This window comes from Lepidochelys kempii, chromosome 20 (assembly GCF_965140285.1).
Source record: "Lepidochelys kempii isolate rLepKem1 chromosome 20, rLepKem1.hap1, whole genome shotgun sequence".
NCBI classification, from domain to species: Eukaryota; Metazoa; Chordata; order Testudines; family Cheloniidae; genus Lepidochelys; species Lepidochelys kempii.
This window is the reverse complement of record NC_136399.1, coordinates 2,993,352-3,013,127: the sequence shown is the minus strand read 5'-3', so window position 1 is coordinate 3,013,127 and position 19,776 is coordinate 2,993,352. Positions and strand designations below refer to the sequence as shown.

Below are 19,776 nucleotides of genomic sequence, written 5' to 3'. Positions count from 1 at the left end.
GTGGGGATGTCTACTTAAGCAACTTCCCTTTTAAAGGGGTCCTAAATATTGTTATTAATAGCTGGCAGTTGTCCAGCTCCTATATCTAATTTAGGTCCAAATTACCTGCTTCAATAGAGTCGCTGCCCTTTGAGGGCAATTGCCTAAACCCCTGCATTGAATATAAACACGTGGAAAAGAACTGGGCTATCTAGAAATGGAAAACGCATGGGAACATGAGAGAGGCAGCTGATGCAGAGAAGGTGAATGTTCTGTGAGTCCTTGCACACATCCATTCCACTGCAGATGTGTGCCCCCCGCAACCCTCTTCAGTTCCTTCTTATCGCCAGTGATTGTCAGAGCGATTCCAGACTTGTGAGGGAAGCACTTGTCGCTCTGTGTATGTATCCCGTTGTTAGAAGTTAGTTAATTAGTTGTCGTTTAGCCTTATGTAGTTCTTAGTGCTAGGGTTTCATTTTAGGACTTTTGACCAATTTTTCTCTCCGTACTGGAACGATGCCTCACTGGGATTTAAGCCCTGATGGATTTGTGCTAAGCCTGTGCTGGCCAGCAGCCCACTCCCACCCTAGTTATGTGTGGGAGAACCCCGGTTTAGTGACAAATGTCACGTTTGTAAAGGATTCAAGCCCTGCTCACAGGAAGACAATGGGGAGGCTCAAGTGCTGCTTATGGAGGCTCCATTTTGAGTCATGTCACGGGAAAAGCACCCCAAATACATCAGCTTCGGTACAGAGTGCCCCACCGGAGCCTGCCTGTAGCCTCTTGTTCCCGTTCACCAGTGCCAGAGAAAAGAGAGGCCTTTCTCAAGTTTGGTGCGTCGATTGAGTGTGTTTGTACCGAAGCCAAGAAGAGACAGAGACGCTGAGACTCCCGTTGCCTAGGGAGAGAGGATTGCTGCCTCCAGAAGCTGGGCCAGGTCCATCCAGGCTGTCCCCTGGAAGATCGCTGCAGAGCAATTGACAGTGCTGTCCCCAACCGCCCCAGAAGCAGATGCAGCTGCAAGGGACCTGCTTAGCCTGTTGGTACCAGTGTTGCTGGCAATACAAAAAGGTGGACGGCTGGGACTGATACATACAGCTCCTACCTCGCTGCGTCTAGACCCTGCAGTGCCATTACCTCCCAAGCTTCCGCAGAACCCCGTGCAATCGAGAGGCAAGCCTCCGATAACATCCCCGGGCTTGGCTATCCCTCATCAGTCCTAACTGGTTCTGCCTCTCTGTCAGAAACATTCAGTTTCTTCTTCAGACTTTGGATGTGATACCATCCGTATCCCTTCTAGAATGGGGAACGTCTCCCCTCACCCCCACCCCCGGCCTTATTCTAAGGGACAGTGGTCCAGGCAAGGATGGGTCTCAGGCCCATACCAGTGGCCATTCTGGACACCCTGGGGCCCCTCCAGCAAGGACCTCCACTCACAAAAGCTTATGCTCAAATAAATTTGTTAGTTTCTAATGTGCCACAAGTCCTCCTTTTCTTTTTGTGAATACAGACTAACACGGCTGCTACTCTGAAACCTGTCAACTCTCTTGTTCGCTGTCTACAAGAGCGCACAGAGGGCGTCCTGCTCTCATCCACTTGGGGCGTCCCCTAGAGCCGGAAGATGGATTTAGCCACATCTGGGCATAACAATCACTCTTGGTGATCAGAGAAGGACCCACTCAGCAGACCCGCTAATGTGTTTTGTTTCCCTGGAAGCTAAGCAGCTCAGAGGTGAATCGAGTTGTTTCTATGAAAGTCTCAGAGGCGAATTGCCTCCAGGCAAAGCTGGGTCAATTGTGCTCCTCCCAGCGAGTTTCTGTAAAAGGCGGCAGCAGCAGAGTTGTCTGTTCAAATTAATACATTTTCCCTACTATGTGGAGGAGGAAGGCTGAGCAGGCTAAACATACTGCTCTTAGCTCCCTGATATTTACATGAGCCTTGAGACGACCAGGGATCCTTGGCCTGCAGGGACCGCATATGATCTCCCCAGCCCAGTGAGGATGCATCTGACTAGAGTGAGGGTTGGCATCAAGGAAACAAAGGGGATCCCCTAGGCAGACTTGGAGGGGATCCGTCCACCAATCCAGAGACAACAGAACTAACACCGGCATTCGAGCCGCTCCATCCAAATGGGGACGCTTTGGGGTAGACGCTGACGCTCGTCGTGCTGACCTACATCTGTACGTGCTGCCATGTGACCCAGACCGAGGCAGCTGCTTGCTGGGGGGACAGGGTATGTTTTGAGCTGCAGCACTTGGTCCCCTAACAGCTGGAACCTGCATTACCATAGAAAGGCTTTTGTGGAGTCTGATGGCCCCCATGAACTTAACTCTGTACTGATTTGCCTTGGTTTACGGGGAGTCCCAGCGGGTCGAGCTGTGGCTACATGGGATAACGCTTAAGCGTCTGTTCTGTGGTGTGCAGATACTGGGCTGTGAAGAGAGTGTAACGCAAACCAAGAGGAGTGGTGTTTGCCTGTACCCTGAGGAGCTTATGGTTGAGGGAGGGAACGAAAGCACCAGAGTGCCAACAGGCAGAGATGATTTTTACTGCTTTCCAAAAATGTGTCCCCGAAGTCCTATCAAGGGGCTGCTTCCTCTTGGGCCAGTTAAACTCAGAGCTATGGGGCCAGTAAAGGGGATGACAGGTATGTATAGGTCATAGACAGGTTATACCTCTCCTGGCTTTCCCCCCTATGTAATGGTAACAGGCAGGGCTCATCTTAGATTCTATTAATTGCTGTTTTCAGTCCATATCAGCTTGAGTGAGAGTCCCTGTGAGTGTGTGCGCACTGTAATTCTTTCCGTGAGGGCGTAGATGTAAAACAGTGGTGGTCAGGCTCTGGGCATATCCAAAGTCCTTTTATAAATCCCTTCTATGGGGGGTGTCCCCGCCCTCTCTGTAGCTTGAAAAAACCACATGCAATACTGTAAACGTGAGGAACAAGACAAAAAGGATACTGCAGTTCGTCTACCTAGGGATACATAAACTGCAACACGGCCAAGGCTTAGTCTGCTAAGTCTAGAATGAGAATAAAAAGTGCAGAATAACTTTTAGCAAGTTGGGGGCTATTACTCATGCTAATCTGACTAGTCAAACTGTCAATTGCTTGGAGTGGGGGCTCACTGGCCTTGATGGGGATTCTTTCCATTGACTTCAGTGTGTTACGGCTCAGGCCCTTCATGCGTCATGCTTATCCCCTATAAAAAGACAGCTCACCTTCCAGCCAAGGGTCAGCCCTGTCCCCAATTTGTGCCTGTCCCTTTTGATCTCTGCTCCAAGCGTGCGGTGAGAATGCGGGTGGCGCAGTGAGCGTACCTGGGACTATGGCATGGAAGAAGCATCCCTGTTTCAGAAATGCTGGCCAGTAGTTCTAATTTTAGGTCTGCACTTTAGCAGGGTCTATGGATAGCTTTGTGCAATGGGGCCGGGCTAGCTCAGGAGGAATTTCGCTTACTGGACTGTTGTTAGAGGAGGCGTAAGGATTGGCCGAGTTACAAAGCAACACTTCAACCAAGGACAAAGAGGCACAATACGCAAGCTCCTGTGACATCAGCATTACCTTCCGGTCCATTTGTCAAAGTGGCTACATTTCAGGGCAAGGCTAAACAATAGGCAGGCAAAGGAAATCAAGCTGCAGCCAGAGGAGTTTAATAAATAAATAAAATCTTTTAATGATCAACCTTGTAAAACTCCCGTGAAAATTACCAGTCTGGGCAGAAGATTTATTCCTTCTAGCTTACCACAAAGAAGGATCAGGAAAAACTAATCATCCCTCCAGAATAATCATCTCGGGCAAGTAGATTTTTTTTCCAGAGCTGCTCTGGTGTCTGTATTTCATGCCCAAGGGTCAGAGTTAAGGATCTCATGGATGTTTTGTTTTACTGTAAAGCCCTTGATGTTCATGCAAAATTAGGCTTGGGAGAATTGGATTTTTATGGGTAAATGTTGGTTTCGCTGCATGCCCGCAGGCCAGCAAAAGAAATATTTCTGTTGGTGATCGTTGGAATTTACAGAGAGGCAACGTAAGAAAAACGCTACTTGAGAACTTCAGCTGTTGATTTAAAGGAGATCTACTTTGTATATTTTGACATGTGATGTTAACAATTTATGTTTGAACAGTTATAAAGCTTGCACTTTTTGATTCTCAACATCTACTGTACAGTCATTAAACTTTAGAATCAATCAAAAAAATTTAAAAATGTTTAAAATCTGTAATTTTGCACAACTGTATCAATTAAAAACTAGAACTGAACAAATTCTTAAATTGATATCTTTACATTATATTAATAAAATGAAATTCTGCCCACCCTGTTTAAAAATGATGTGGATCGGTGCTGGTAAGAATTACGGTCCCCAATTTGGTAATGAGCTTCTTGTGGGAGCATCTCATAGTTAAAAGACAGGAGTGGGGACACCTGGTTTCTGCTGAAATTGATGTACTCTGCCACCGTTCGCAAAGCGGCTCTCAGCACATCGGTTGCCCTAGCTGTAAAATGGGGGATAATAAACCACCTCCATACTGGGGATGTGAAATAAGGTGATTGGCTGTAAAGCACTTTCAAGGCCTGAGTGGGGAGGTTATTTTAGCTAAGCTTCCTATCGTATACGTGCATTGGTGTGCAGCCATCTCAGGTTTATCTTGATGATCGGAAGGTCTCATGTTGACCGATCACGTCTTGCTCTTGCTATAGCATGTGGATATGAATTACTGACTTCAGAAACCTCCACCGCCTGCCTTATTCAATGATGTGATTCATCAGTGTTCTTCAAAGGTTTTGGAACACTTTTTGTGCCTAAACTGGATGGGTCAAAGCTGTGTACCCTTCCCTGTTTTTGGAGTCTCTTTAGCCAGGTGTAGATAACTCATCCGTGGGTCTTGCTCATGTGGTGGTGGTAGATTCCTGTGTATGACCTGGGATTACAGAATCTAAGAGATACCTATGTTTTGCTCCCCATCCTGTTCAAGACTTTCCTTTATTCAAAATTTTGGATGTCTGATTATTAGTATCTTTCTTTCTTTTTTTTGTATAGCACTTTTCATCACAAGGGCAGGGGAGCCAACATGGTTTAGAAACCGATGGGAGAACGGATCACAGGGATACCTTCCCTCCTCCCATATACTCTAAAATGCAGCCACCTCTGAGTGGATCACAGCAGCTGTTTATAACAGTGCAAGTTTAGGAGAGGAATTTCTGGAGAACAACGTGTCCAAATGAAACTGGTGGGTTAGGGAGACAGTGTAATTACCATAGTGAATGGGTTCTCAGCGGGGATGTTGCAAGCAACCACCCTTCTTAAGGGCTAGATGGGAGAAGGGTTACTGAGTCATGGGTGGGAAGAGGTTGAGGCTCACTACCCCAGTGAGATTCTAGCCAGGACTCGGGGACTAGCCACTGCAAAAAGTGATGTGGAATTTTTAGTGACCACAGGAGCTCAGGATGTCACTTTTATGTTTCCTTTGAAAAGCTAGCACTGTGCGAGGGGAGAGAGGAGAGGGCATGGCAGCCCTGTAGCTTTGGGTGCTGGCATGGGTCTGCTACTGAAGCTGGCTCACGAGGCACCTCATAACCCTGCAGGTTTCAGTGTAACAGCCGTGTTAGTCTATTCGCAAAAAGAAAAGGAGTACTTGTGGTTAGTCTCTAAGGTGCCACAAGTACTCCCTTTCTTTTTGCATAATCCTGCAGTGGATCGTTGAGGTCGGTATAAACCCGAAGTGGGAGAGCACTGTGCTCTGACCCATGCACGTCACCGCTTCAGTGATCAAACCACTGTGGTTTCTATTCAAGCTTCACAGTTATGGAAATACTCCTTTTTTTAAAAAAAAGGCAGACTTAAAATGGTGTCATAACTTGGGGCCAGGGCTACCCGACGGTGGGAACGGCGCACTAACACGTCACTGGTGTTGATTTGGCACAGAATGAGGCGGTTAGTGGAGGGGAAAATGGGAGCCAGGGCTCCTGGGTTCTCTCCCCAGCTCTGTGCTGGGTGAGCGGAGAGTGGATTCTCCACGGTTCTGTTTCTAACAGTGCTGCTGTCTCATTGTGTGACCTGGGACAAATCCCTGTGCTGGTTCGGATTCCCCTTCCGTCCACACACAAACCAGCCTCAGGTCAACAAGCCTTCAGGACCCAAATCCCAGGACCCTGCTAGGGGGATGAGTCAGAGCTTGGGTCCCATCGTAATTTAGGTCCAAGGCCTGTCATTTTGCAGTGTGGATGCAACTCAAATCCTAGCCCCAAGGGCTGCGTGCTGCAGCATGGGTACGTTAGCCTGGTTGGGCGACCCACACCCAGCAACTGTAAGCCCTGCAGTGTGGGCGCAGAAGCTCGGCTTGGCAGCACCTTGTAAACCCACCTGCAGAGCTGGGTTTACAAGGCAGGGTGGATCGGGTGACCCCCTGCGCCCCCCCCACCCCGCCCCAGGAATGTCTGGGGCAAGGTCACGCCAGCGGGAAGGGAGCTTTGCACTCTTCAAAGTGAGCCCAGACCAACCCACGTGCGGATTTTCACTCAGTACCGGAGAGGGGTCGAACCCATGTTAAAATGGACCGTCTGGCTTAAAACCAGGCCAAGGGCCCATCTAGGTGTAGACGCTCCCTGGGGGCCACGCCGGCTCCAGGGGCTGAGAAAGGCCTGTGGGATCAGGAGTCAGGAAACCCCCTCCCCGACCAGACCCCCCCATCCCCGCCAGGCCCGGGCTGCCCTGGAGCAAGGACAAGGCAGAACACGTGCTCACGCCTTCCTGGGTCCTGTGCCCTTAAGCAGGGAGCCCGCCTTTTCCAGCTGCAGCGGCCAATCCACTTCAAGCTCCACGGAGGGTTTCCTCCCTCGCGCGGACCAACTGGGAGGGGGAGCGTGCCCCGAGTGGCAGAGCTCCTGCCCAATGGAAGAGAGGCGCCCGGGGCGATGGACAGGAGCCTCGCCCAATGAGCGCGCGGGGCCGCAGGACGGGCAAGCCCGCCGCCCAACAGGGCGCACTGGCCTGGGTGACGTGCGGCCCGGCGGCCCCGCCCCGCGGCGCAGGTCTTCTGCGGGCGGGCGGCCGGGCTCACTCTGCGCCGCCATGTTGGGGTTCGTGGGTCGCTGCTCGGCCGCCGCCGCCTCCCCCCTGCTGCGGCGCGGGGCGCTGGGCCCGGCCGGGGCCGCGGGGCCGCTCCGCGAGCTGCTGCTGCGCGGCGCGGCCGCCGGCGGGGCCCGTGAGTGCGGGGCGGGGCGGGGCCGGGCGGGGTCACCTTGGGGCCGGGAGCAGAGGGGGGGCCGGGCCGGAACCGGGCCGCGGGGGGGGGGGGTCGAAGGGAGCAGGGGGGGGCCGGGCCGGAACCGGGCCGCGGGGGGGGGTCGAAGGGAGCGGGGGGGGGCCGGGCCGGAACCGGGCCGCGGGGGGGGGGTCGAAGGGAGCGGGGGGGGGCCGGGCCGGAACCGGGCCGCGGGGGGGGGTCGAAGGGAGCGGGGGGGGGCCGGGCCGGAACCGGGCCGCGGGGGGGGGTCGAAGGGAGCGGGGGGGGGCCGGGCCGGAACCGGGCCGCGGGGGGGGGTCGAAGGGAGCGGGGGGGGGCCGGGCCGGAACCGGGCCGCGGGGGGGGGGGCCGGGCCGGAACCGGGCCGCGGGGGGGGGGGTCGAAGGGAGCGGGGGGGGGGCCGGGCCGGAACCGGGCACGGCGGGGGGGCGGGCAGCGAAGGTGGATCTGGGGGTTGGGCCGGAGCGGGGGGGGGTCGAAGGGAGCGGGGGGGGGCTGGGCTGGAACCGGGCGCGGGGGGGGCGGGCAGCGAAGGTGGATCTGGGGGTTGGGCCGGAGCGGGGGGGGTCGAAGGGAGCGGGGGGGGGCTGGGCTGGAACCGGGCGCGGGGGGGGCTGGGCTGGAACCGGGCTCGGGGGGGGCGGGCAGCGAAGGTGGATCTGGGGGTTGGGCCGCAGTGGGAGGGGGGGGGACCCCAGGAGATTTGGGCTCCAGCGGGGGGCGGTGCCGGGGAGGGAGCCGGGCTGGAACCGGGTCCGAAGGGGGGGGACGGGAGACTCGCCCTGGGAGCAGGGGGCGCTGGTCCCCCCGGGGTGCAGATGGCAACGGCTGCAAGGATCATTTCTCCCACGGGGCCCAGCTCCCTCTGACAAGCAGCTTGTTTTCCCCCAAATCCCCTGCTGGGGCATCGCAGCCTGTCCCCTGTCCCAGCGTCTGACCTTGACTCTCGCCTCCTTTGCCCCATCCCAGGACGGGACTATGCAGCGCAAGCGGCCCCTGCCGCCAAGGCCGGGGTTGCCACGGGCCGCATCGTGGCTGTCATCGGCGCCGTGGTGGATGTCCAGTTCGACGAGGGGCTGCCCCCGATCCTGAACGCCCTTGAGGTGCAGGGCAGGGACACCAGGCTGGTGCTGGAAGTGGCTCAGCATCTGGGTAAGCGGCGGCCCCTCCAGGTCTGTAACTGGCACAGGGTTGAGGCTCCTTCGCTGATGATCAAATGTGATGACTTTCGTTCTTCTGAGCATGCTGAAGCCACTACTATGGTCTGAGGAGGAGCAGGCTTAAAATGGCTGCTGGCCTGAATCTGTCTAGGAGGAAGCCACAGCGGGGGATGCAGTGAAAGCTGTTCCCAGGGACTCCTGTGCACGTCACCTGCTCTGATGTCCTTTCCACCTTGGCTACCTATGCAGCCTCCAGTACCAGAGGCAAAGCGACTTGCCCAAGGTCACACACGTGTCAGAGCAGGGAGCTGAATATAGCTCTCCCAAGCAAGTGCCCTAACCACTAGGCGTCCCTGGAACTGTCCTCCCTGCTGAGTACGGAGAAACACACACACACACAGCAGTGGTCAGTCAGGACAGGTTGCAGTGGTCAGTCAGGACTGGTTTTGCAGCAACTGTCTTGTTACCTGTGATTGCCTTTATGTAGCATCCATGTAATGCTCCTTTCCCGTGCCCCGGCAGGTGAGAACACAGTTCGTACCATCGCCATGGATGGTACCGAAGGCCTGGTGAGAGGACAGAAAGTGCTGGACTCCGGGGCCCCAATCAGAATCCCTGTAGGCCCTGAGACCCTTGGTAGAATCATGAATGTGATTGGGGAGCCCATCGACGAGAGAGGCCCAATAACGACCAAACAGTAAGTGCAAACGGTCTCCGGCCTTGCAGGGCGGGGGAGAAGGGGCAAGCCCTTGCAAAGAGACTGGGCTGCATGTCACTTGGGACTGCCTGAGAGAGTGGGGGGCGGGCATTGTCGCAGACCCTCTGGGCCTAGTTAAATGGCTGAGAGTTTGCACTGGCGTCTCCATGGCGTTACAGGGACTTGATTGGCAGGAGCTAAACTGAACATCAGATGTTTTCTCCCTATTAAGTAACTTCTGCCCTTAGATTTCAGTAGTGCCTTGAATATAGCCAGCGTGGGTCCCGGTTGCCTAGGTGCGGTGCAAATGCGGAGAAGCAGAGTGAACTGAACCTCCGCTGCCCACAACAAGAGAAACCCCAATGGCTCGTGTTTCCTCCAGCTGTGGTCGCCGGCCGGTGGCACAGTACACCCTAGCAGGCCTTGAATGCCATCCTCCCAGGCCATCCAACTTCTGCAAGCTGACGTGATCCTCTGGGCCCCTGTCTTGTAGGTTTGCTGCTATCCACGCCGAAGCCCCAGAATTCGTTGAGATGAGCGTAGAGCAAGAGATCCTGGTTACTGGCATCAAGGTGGTGGACCTGCTGGCACCGTACGCCAAGGGCGGCAAAATCGGTACGTTGCAAATCAAAGGGCCCATGTGGGGGAGGGAGGCGGGGTTCGGGAGGGGGGTCAGCACGTGGTTCGTGGAGCTAGACTCCCTTTCAGAGCTTAGGAAGCCACCCTGAACCTTTGTTAGTGTGGGGGCCGAGTAAGAGGAGCGTGGTGGGTTCAGAAGTCGTATCCGTTCCTGCCCTTGCTAATGCGCCCTGTTTCCTTCGCTGATGAGTAACCTGGTGACTTTCGTTCTTCTGAGTTTGCTGAAGCCACTTCCAATCTCCTGAGAAGGAAAAAGGGGCGGGGGCAGGGAGAGCCTTGTGGCAAAGGAGCTGCTTGTCAGGGTGCTATTGAGCTAACCAACTGCACCCACTTCGCCCACCCGCCCAGGTCTGTTCGGAGGCGCTGGCGTGGGCAAGACTGTGCTGATCATGGAGCTGATCAACAACGTGGCGAAAGCCCATGGTGGCTACTCGGTGTTTGCCGGCGTCGGGGAGCGAACCCGTGAAGGGAACGACTTGTACCATGAAATGATCGAGTCTGGAGTCATCAACCTGAAGGACACAACCTCCAAGGTGAGGGGGGGCCCTGGATAAGGACCCTAGGGGTCGAGCTGCTCCGCCGTGTTTGCCCAGGAGGGAAAGCCGAACCTTCAGATCTAGGAAGCGTGCCCTGAGCAGTGCTTTGTGGCTGGCCAAGCAAAGAGCCTCGGGGTCAGCCCCTCTGGGAAATGTGTGGTCCTTGGGGGCAGAGCTAGGGCTGTCCCTAGCCGCGGGCAGTAAGTCTGTCACCATAGCGCTGGGGCTCCTGGAACGGCCCAGCGGAGGGCGTTAGGTGGGGCCTGGCAAGCAGCCCCAGCTGTCCTGGTAACACGTTCGCTCCCTTTGTGCTGCAGGTCGCCCTGGTTTATGGGCAAATGAACGAGCCCCCAGGCGCCCGTGCCAGAGTCGCGCTGACTGGGCTGACAGTGGCCGAGTACTTCAGGGACCAGGAGGGCCAGGACGTGCTGCTCTTCATAGACAACATCTTCCGGTTCACGCAGGCTGGCTCTGAGGTATGGCGGCAGGGCGGTGCCAGGGAGCCATGGTCACCTGCCCAGCCTGACTGGCAGGTCCCCTGGCCAACGGGGTGAGCTAGGGAGCACTGGCCACCAGAGAAAAGGGGGGTCGGGGGAGGAACTCCCTGCAGGTCCAGGTGGCCCTTCTGTGTCTCACCATGGAACTGTCCCACCTCGTCCAATCCATGTGAAAGGCTCCCGTCCGGGCAAGGCCATCTGTGTCTCTGCAGCCTCCGCCTGACCTGGCTCTGCTTCCTTTCAGGTCTCCGCCTTGCTTGGCAGAATCCCCTCAGCCGTGGGGTACCAGCCCACCCTGGCGACTGACATGGGCACCATGCAGGAGAGGATCACCACCACCCGCAAGGGCTCCATCACCTCTGTGCAGGTAACTGTTCTGGGGAGTGGCCCGTCAGTGCGCCCTCGGACACACAGGCCTCTCCCGGCTCATGAAGAGGTTTCCCATAGTGCTGCTGTATCATGACCTCAAGGGCAACGTCCCAGTGGCATTCAGCTATCATAGCCCATCTCTCTTGTTGCCTAGGCGATCTACGTACCAGCTGATGACTTGACCGACCCTGCCCCTGCCACCACATTTGCCCATTTGGACGCCACTACTGTGTTGTCCCGCGCCATTGCTGAGCTGGGCATCTACCCTGCCGTCGATCCTCTGGACTCCACCTCCCGCATCATGGACCCCAACATCGTGGGGCAGGAGCACTACGATGTGGCCCGGGGGGTGCAGAAGATCCTACAGGTGAGAGCTGTGACGGGAGGTTGTATGGGGTGAGAGCGACAAAGGCCCCGTGGTTAGGAGGTGAGACTGGGCCGTGGAAGGGCAGAGTCCAGTTCCCTGCTGTGTTACCTGGGACAAGTTCCTTGCTCTCTCCGCAGCTCAGTTCCCCGTCTGTACAGAGGGGAGGGGAGGAGCACAGACTGGGGGGCGCTTGGGTCCCCTCTTCTGTGCCCCCAGGCTGGGGGCACAGCAGCTGGCCTAGAGGCTGATGGGAAGGGGAAGCTCAAGGGTACAGCCTGTGGGATCTGTGTACGGAAGGCTTGGCCAGCTGGGAGCCCTGGTTAGCTGCCGAGGAGCGGGCAGTTCTGGTTGCCCCCAGCTCTGCCAGCCTGTCGGTGGCCTGCAGCGCTTCTCTCTCCCCCTAGGACTATAAATCCCTCCAGGACATCATTGCCATCCTGGGGATGGACGAGCTGTCGGAGGAGGACAAGCTGACAGTAGCCCGTGCCCGCAAGATCCAGCGGTTCCTGTCCCAGCCGTTCCAGGTGGCCGAGGTCTTCACTGGCCACTTGGGCAAACTGGTCCCACTGAAGGAAACCATCAAGGGCTTCCAGGACATCCTCGGAGGTGAGGTGCCAGGGGTGGGGCTTCTTGACTCTTCAGCTAACCCAGCCCTAGAAGTAGGGGGTACAATGGCTGTGGCCCATGGAGTCTCCCCTCTGCTCTTAGCTGGGAGGCTGGACCCACATCTCCTGGTGCTGCAAGCAGGGCACTGAGGTATGTGGCTGTCTTGCTGTCCTGGGCTGCCTGGCAGGGACTTGGCTGGTGTGTTCCAGCTTCAGCTGGGGAGCTGCTCTTTGGGCTGAGGGGGGGGATATAGCACACACACCCACCCATGCCCCCCCCCCCCCCCATGATTCCTGTGAAGCTGCAGGGACCTTCCCCACATGTATAAGAGCCCTGGTGTTTGCTGCCCCCTTGTGGGGAGTCCCTGGGGTGCAGGGAAGCTGGGTCCCCCTCCTCACTGCTCCCTCTTGCGCAGGTACCTACGACCACCTGCCGGAACAGGCCTTCTACATGGTGGGCCCCATCGAGGAGGCTGTGGCGAAGGCGGAGAAGCTGGCCGAAGAGCACTCGTGAGCGACTGGCTCCGTCATACCTCTCCCCCAGCGCATCCCCACCCGGCTCCTCGGGGCCCGAGCTGGGTGTTGTCCTGTCTCCAGAGTATATTTAAAGTTTCCAATAAAACATCCGTCTAAAACATGAAGCAGGGCTGTTGAGGCTGTGGGGGGCAGGATCTGCATGGGGCAGAGTTCTGGGCGAGGGGTGACACCTGGATCAGTGGGGCGGGATTCTAGGAGCCACAGCATAACTTGCAGGGCTCGTAAAACATCGCCACTAGCTTCCAACCCAGCTGGTCGCTGGGCCTCGGCTGCCCCCTTCCCTCCCCTCGGCTCTGTGCCCTGTGGAGGGGCTGAGCGGCAGCAAGGAGTATAGCTGCTGAGTCATTCCTCCCAACCTGAGCTGCTGTTTGTGGCTCCTGGCTAGTCCGTGGCTACCCCCCATGGCCGTGCTGCGGTGCAATCTTCTGGCCCGGCTCCTGCCCACGCTTAACTAGCGGGTGAGGGGATCGGCCAAACTCTGTCCCCTGGTGGCTGGGGGAGGTGGGTAGCGAGGGCCTGAGATTGCAGAGCAGCTTGTCGGATGCTTCTGGGGAGCAGAGAACAAAGGGCCTTGGCTCTGAAACAGTTCGGCCTGGCCTGGCCTGACCCAATGTCCTCCCTCGGCCGGCGCCGTTCTCTTCCCAGGGGCAGGTGGTCTCTTGGAATGAGCCTCTGTCTCTTGGTGTGCAACCGTTGGGCTTGGCTTTAAGAGGTGGGGCCACTGGCCTAGGGGCGAGTACCCAGCCCTGTCTGCTTCCTAATACGCTCATCACCTACCCAGGACCGCAAGACTCCTGAATGCCACCTTCTGGCACTGCCCCGGCTCCAGGCCCAGTCCTTGACCCCATCCCCCTCTGCCCTGAAAGCCCCGGTCTGGCACCAGTGCCTTCTTAACATGGCTTCGCTGGCAGCCGGGCGATGACGCAGCCCCGGGCTGGGGGGAAGTGCTGCAGGAGACATGCCAGCGCAGAGTCCGTGGGGGAGAAGCAGCGGGTTGCTCAGCTGTACCTGCAGGCTGCGGCTGGCTCTGTTAACTCCTGAGTGTCTGGGTCCGGCGCTAACAGCCACTGCTCTGCAAAGCCTGTACCCCATGCAAGAGCAGAGGGAGGCTGGGGGGATGCACTTCCAGCTGGTTGCCTTGTCTAGTTGCTCACTGCTCCTCTTGCAGGGCTGGCTTGGGGACTGGGGCGAGGATATTCCACCCACAGCAGCTGCCAGAGAGCTTGCAAGCCAGGTTCATGTGCAATAAGTGGGGTGTTTCCCTTTGGCCCCTCTGTTTCCTCCAGCATCTTCCCTGAGCCGATCCCATGGGTCTACAGCCGCATCTCTAGGTCCTAAGAGCTCAGGGCCCCTGGCTGCTGTACAGCTGGTGGGATTCTCCCTGCCCTGAGGACCTTAGACAAAAGCTGGGCAGGGGAAGTGATTGAGCTGGTTTAGTGGCGAAGCTGGGCCTAGAACCCAGTTCTGCCCCCCAGCTCAGGGCTCTGTGCACGAGGCTGGAGTTAAGCCAGCCCAGGCCCCTGGTCTCTGAGCAGCACCTGGCACAAGGGGCCTAGGTCTGTGACTGGGACGACTGGGTACTACCGCAATACAAAGGCCACTGAAATGCAGCCACCTCTGGGTTGGAACGTGGCAGCTGTTGAAGGCTCTGAGGGCAACAGTCCAACAGGAGCCAAAGACTGTATCCAGCTGCCTCAGGGAGGCTAAACGCAATGAGGGGGCGGACAGCAGAGCCCCCGCCCAGCCCGGTAAGAAGAGCTATGGGAGTGGGCGGAGCCCTGGAGCCCCAGGGCATGTGGGTCCCCCAGCGTGTGCCAAGGGTGCAGCTCTGAAGTGCCCCACCCCTGCTGAGGAAGCGTAGAGGGGAAGGGGCTGGTTCACCCACCTGGAGTGAGCCAGACGGTGCATGGCCCCGGGCTGGGGGCGGGAGGGAGTTTCCAAACCGCTCTCCTGGCAGCGTCTGTAACCCAGCAGGGCAGGGGCGGCCCGGAGCGGGCAGGGCCCCTTTGCACCGCTGGTGATGCACAGGGGCTAGCCCGAGCCGGGCGGATCTGCCCCAGCCGCATCATGCTTTGTGGGGGCTCCTAGCTGTGGGGGCGGGGGCTGGCTCTGGGGAGCCTGGAGCTGGCCTCACCGGGGGGGGGGGGTGCGGGGTGGTCCATGTTGGCGAGGGGTGTTTCCGTATTATTGGGGGCTGATTTAAAAAGGCACTGCTGGGGTAGGACGCTCCAGGGCGCTGGCAGCCCTCGCCCGGCCTCCCCTCCCGTGGGCCCTGCCCTGCGGGGCTGAGCCTGCCGGGGCCTGGCAGGGGGAGAAGCACCCAGTGGCTCAGCAAACGCTGGCTGGGACCCGGAAGGAGTTGGGGGGGGGGTGGCAGGCAGATGCGGGATTCAGCCAAGACCCCGGGGAGCTGCTTTTGGGTGGGGGGGTTAGATGAGAGGGGGTTACACAGGACCTGGTAGCTGGAGTGAAGCCAGCTGGGGGGGGAGGCACCACAGTCCCCTTTGCCCCCTGCAGGCCTCTCCATTGAGGGGGTGCCCAGCAGCCCCCTTCCCCCCCAGGCCTCCTGTCTCTTGCACCATTTTGAAAACACAAAAGAGCCATTTGCTCGGCTGCCTCTTGGCTTTAATCACCATCCCCAGAGCAGCTGGGCCTTTTGTGTGGCTGGGCCCGGCTCGGGGCTCCCCCTAGTGAGAGCAGAGGGGCCGGGAGCCTCGCAAGGGGCAGGCCTCTGACCGTTTGTGGGGGGGAGGGAGTATAAATGCGGGGGGGAAGATCAGATTTTCATGCCCCACTTGGCACTGAATCCAGGCCAGGCCCTTGGTTGGGAGGGGAGCCTGGTCTGGGGTCAGAGAGAGGGGCATGAACCGTGGGAGAAGGGGAAGAGCCCCCCCCCCACAGTCCCTGAGGGGGGAAATGAGTTAGGACCAAGGCCCCAGCCCCACCAGCCCTGGGAAACCCTGGCTCCTTGCAAGAGGAAAGTGGCTATGTGCCCCAGTGCCCCCCCTTCCAGCCCCACTCCCCTGGGGTTAGTGCAGGGCAGAGATGGGTTCTCCCCCAGCTCAGGACACAGCGCCTGGGGGGACATTTCACCCAGGCCATCTCCTCCTGCCTTTGAGCAGACGCAGGGAGAAGCATCAGGGTGGGGAGGGCTGAAAATCCCACCAGCCTGGCTCCTCCTGTTGGGCCGAGGTGGGGAACAGGCTCCGTGGGGCGCTCTGCAGTCTGGGGCGGGGGGTTCCCAGGCTGGCCCGAGCACACAGCAGGGAGTGACACGGCCTCTCCCCGCGGCTCAGAGTCCAAGAGGTTTGGCCTGTGTGCCAGGGAGCCCCGGGTGGGTGATCGGTGCCAGGTCTCGCCAGTTCCGCCCCACACTTTCCCCCGCGCAATCAGCCAGCCAGGGGCCAGGCACCAGCCCCCCGCCAGAGGGCACAGGAAAGGGGCAGGGGAAAAGCGCTTCTCTGGGGTCTGCTGGCTGTCCTGACCAAGGTGCCCGATGCTGGGGGCTGCGTGGGGAACACCGAGCCCTTGGGCTGCACCCCATTCAACACAAGAGGCGTTGGGACCCCCTTTTTGCAGAGGGCCCCAGGGGAGGGTCAGGCTTGAGCATGCCAGGGAGGGAAGCGGCGAAGCCAGCCAGCAGGGACGGTGTCTCTCCCCTCGGATGGGGCTAGCAGCGGGGCTCTCATGCCCCTCCAACCGGGTGGTGCCCAGTGCCAGAGCTCCCTGCCCTATTCCTTTATCTTGCAGGCCTGGAGGCCACCTTTGCCTGGCAGCTTCAGGTGCCATAAAGCAGCCAGTGCCCCAGGACCATGTGTAGCTCAGACCGCCGCCAAAACCAGCTCTATTTCCCCATCGGCCATGGGCAGAGACTGGCTATTTCGCGGCCTGCCCATGGGGCAAAGCCGTAATGGAACCCCATGCAGCGGGGCAGGAGGGCTCCGGCTAGCTGCTCAACTGCTCCAGAGCAGGACGGAGGTGGTGGTGGGGGGGGGTTCTCCCCTTTCCCAGGCACAAGATTTAGCGCAGCAGCGAAGGGAGAGGAAAGCATTTGCCTGCCTTTGCGGTGCCTGAACTGGCCCAGGCTTCGAAAGAAGATTCCCAGGATGCTTTGCAACTTAGCTAGCCTGGAGATCACCTGTCACTGAAATGCAGCTGCCTCTGGGGTGGGGCGTGGCAGCTGTTTAGCACCTTCTCAGTAACACGCTCAGTTTGGGACAGGAAGTGAAGACCCCCCTTCTCCGGCTGATTAACCCCTCCATTGGTGGAGTGCCGGCCGGATGTTCATGGGCACGAGCAGTCGGGATCTCCAGCGGCACAGCGCCCCCTATCAGCATGCTGGGGATTGGGGCGATGCCAGCTCTGCGGGAAGAGCGCCCCCCTTGCATTCCTGGGGCATTAGTTTGCGGCAGGGTGAGCTGGCTTCACTCAAAGTTTTGCCCGCACTTGCTGCTGGGCAGGATCCGAAAGGGGACCAGGGCCTAACCCTACGATCCCAGCCCAGCTGGGGAAAGCCCTGGCTGGGGTGGGCTCCCCTGGCACTGTCGGGGGGAGCTGGGAAGAGGTCCCGGCTGCTTCCAACCCTGGGCTAAAGAACCAAGGGCTAGAGGGTGGGTGGGGAAGGGAATTTTTTTAACCCCTAAATCCATTCTCAGGGGGCTCTAGCGAGGTGCGGCTCCCTAGGGCTTTGAACCCATTTAAGCTTCCACCAGCACCCACTCTTTACCCTGTGCCTGGTGTACTGGGGGGGTGTCATAGGGTGCATGTGGCATGTCCAGGGCATCGGAGGGTGCCCAGACAGGCATTGGGGGGGGGTCCATTACGATGCATATGGATCATGGTGCACTGGGGGGCCATTACAGTGCACATGGGTCCTGGTGCATTGGGGGGGGACCCATGACAGTGCACGTGGGTCATGGTGCATTGGAGGCCCCATTATGATGCACGTGGCTCAGGGTGCATGGGGGGGCATGACGATGCACGTGGGTCATGGTGCATTGGGGGGCCATCACAATGCACATGGGTCAGCGTGCATGGGGGGGTCCCCATTACGATGCACGTGGGTCAGCGTGCATGGGGGGTCCCCATTACGATGCACGTGCGTCATGATGCATGGGGGGGCCATTACGATGCACGTGGGTCAGCGTGCATGGGGGGTCCCCATTACGATGCACGTGCGTCATGATGCACGGGGGGGGCACTATGATGCACGTGAGTCACGGTGCATTGGGGGCCCCCCCCCATGACGATGCACGTCGGTCACGGTGCATTGGGGGGGGCATTACAGTGCACATCCGCCACGGCACCCCATGCACTGGCTGGGGTGGGGGTGGGGGCTCCCTATTACGGCCTGCAGCCGCCGCCCCCTCCCGCACATCAGGGCCGGGGCTCGCTCCGCTCCGGCTGCAAATGGCTCCTGCACCTTTAAATAATTCATCCGGCTGCCTCCTGCACGGGGCCGGGCGGGGAGGAGCAGCGCCCGCCGGTGACATCAGCGCCCGCCCGGGCTTCTGCAGCCACCTGCTCCCCCAGCCAGAGCCCGGCGGCGGCGGCCCGGAGCTGCTGCGCCCCGGGACCCCCCCGCCCCCTCTCGGCCAGGTAAGGAGCGCGGGGTGCACCCCCGGGGGGGGGGCGGCTCCCCCCAGCTGAGCCCATCCTGCCCCCCCCCCCAGCCCAGCTGCTGCGTGCAGCCTCCTGGGTCCCAAAGCCATGGGCCCTGCCTGCCCCCCCCCCGATGGGGATCCCCCGATCCGGCTGCCTGGAGAGAGTGTGTGTGGGGGGGGGGGGGTCCCTCCGCTCTGCCCTCCCCCAGGCGAAGGGGGCGTTGGATGCTGGGAGAAACTTTGTGCAACTCTGTCCGGGGGGGGCGGGGGGGGAGGTGTTTGCGGCTTGTGACGCAGCAGAGGGGGGGTCTGGGGCTTGTGACGCGGTTGGGTGGGGGGGGGTTGCAAAGGGGAGTATGTGGGGGGGGTGGCTTGTGATGCAGCTGGAGGGTTGGGGGTGCAAAGTGGGGGCCCCGGAGGATCTGGGTCTTGGAACACAGCTGGGGGGGGGAGGTGCAAAGTGTGTGTGTGGGGGGTGGAGCTTGTGACGTAGCTGGTGGGGTGGGGGGGTGCAAACAGAGGCCTGGGGGAGTTTGGGGCTTGTGATGTGGGCAGAGTGGGGGGTGCAGAGGGTGGTCTGGGGCCTGGGACACAGCTGGTAAAGCCCCATCTGGCCTGTTTCCCCTCCCTGCCCCACGGGCTCTGGGGCAGGATTGTTCCCTGGCATGGCTGGCCTGTGCTTTGCCTAGCTTCCAGGGATGGGTTTGGGGGATCCTCCCTTCTTCTGTCATGGCCTGGCCCCTGCCTGCTCTTGGGGGTCTCTCTGTGATCAGTGTCATCTGGGATGCTCCTCTTAGGGGTTCGTGTATGGGGGGGGTCCTCCCCAGACCCCTGCAGTCAGGCTGGGAATGAATGTGAAATGAGGGGTCACTGGGTAATAGAGTTGTGGGGGGAGGGGCTGGGAACCAGGACTCCTGGGTTCCATCCCAGGCTCTGGGGCTGGAAGGGGGTCTAGTTGTTAAAGCAGGGATGCGGGAAGTCAGGACTCCTGGGATCTACCGCCAGCTCGGCCACTTTGGGAGTTGCTTCACCTCCCTTCCTCAGTTTCCCCACTTGCACAACTGGGAGAACATTTGCCTGGTTCCCGGGGTAGGGGGTTAAAGTGGGAACCGTGGATCAGTGTGTGTTGAGGGCCCGGTCCGGAGGCTGTAGGGCTCTGGCTGGGCTGGGCTCTCTAGCTGGGTGGTGCCCGTTGCCTGAGCTAGGGTTTGCAAAGCACTCTGGTCCCGCTGGGTGGCAGGGGGAGGCCAGAGTGGAGGGTCTTGGCAGCTGGAGCGAAGCCTAGGCCTGGCTGTTTCTCCTCTTTCCCCGGGCGCACGGTGCAGGCGGCTCCCGGCAGCGTCTGGCTAGCCTGGGCCAGTGGGGACTGAGGTGCCGGGCAGGGCCGCAGGTATACGGTAGGGGAGCACCAGGGTCTCCGCTGGGCGCAGGGGGCTGGCTGATCCCCTCTCTCCAGCTGTTTCGTATTGACTGGCGAGTGATGCTGGAAGCTTCCTCCCTTGTCCTCTGCTGCTGCCTGGCAACTTGCGACCTTGTTAGCCTCGACC

General features: G+C 59.2%; 2 protein-coding genes and 2 non-coding genes across 4 annotated transcripts in view; all 4 read left to right on the top strand.

Annotated features, from left to right (window-relative positions):
* The first annotated feature begins 7,028 nt into the window (after positions 1-7,028).
* ATP5F1B (ATP synthase F1 subunit beta) lies at positions 7,029-12,730 on the top strand. Its single transcript, XM_073318991.2, has 10 exons — positions 7,029-7,177; positions 8,189-8,371; positions 8,902-9,076; positions 9,570-9,691; positions 10,064-10,248; positions 10,569-10,727; positions 10,993-11,115; positions 11,272-11,484; positions 11,889-12,090; positions 12,506-12,730. The coding sequence occupies exons 1-10, from the start codon at positions 7,045-7,047 to the stop codon at positions 12,601-12,603; spliced, it is 1,593 nt and encodes a 530-aa protein (XP_073175092.2). The 5' UTR covers positions 7,029-7,044; the 3' UTR covers positions 12,604-12,730.
* Positions 8,419-8,492, top strand: LOC140901145 (small nucleolar RNA SNORD59). Its single transcript, XR_012155779.1, has one exon. It is a non-coding gene; the product is annotated as a small nucleolar RNA SNORD59 (small nucleolar RNA).
* Positions 9,892-9,965, top strand: LOC140901143 (small nucleolar RNA SNORD59). Its single transcript, XR_012155777.2, has one exon. It is a non-coding gene; the product is annotated as a small nucleolar RNA SNORD59 (small nucleolar RNA).
* A 5,208-nt stretch (positions 12,731-17,938) lies between the features above and the next one.
* Positions 17,939-19,776, top strand: part of BAZ2A (bromodomain adjacent to zinc finger domain 2A) — a 33,896-nt gene continuing 32,058 nt past the window's right edge. The window contains exon 1 of the mRNA XM_073318970.2: positions 17,939-18,224. The gene's annotated coding sequence lies outside the window, so the exon portion shown is untranslated. The remainder of the gene's footprint in view (positions 18,225-19,776) is intronic.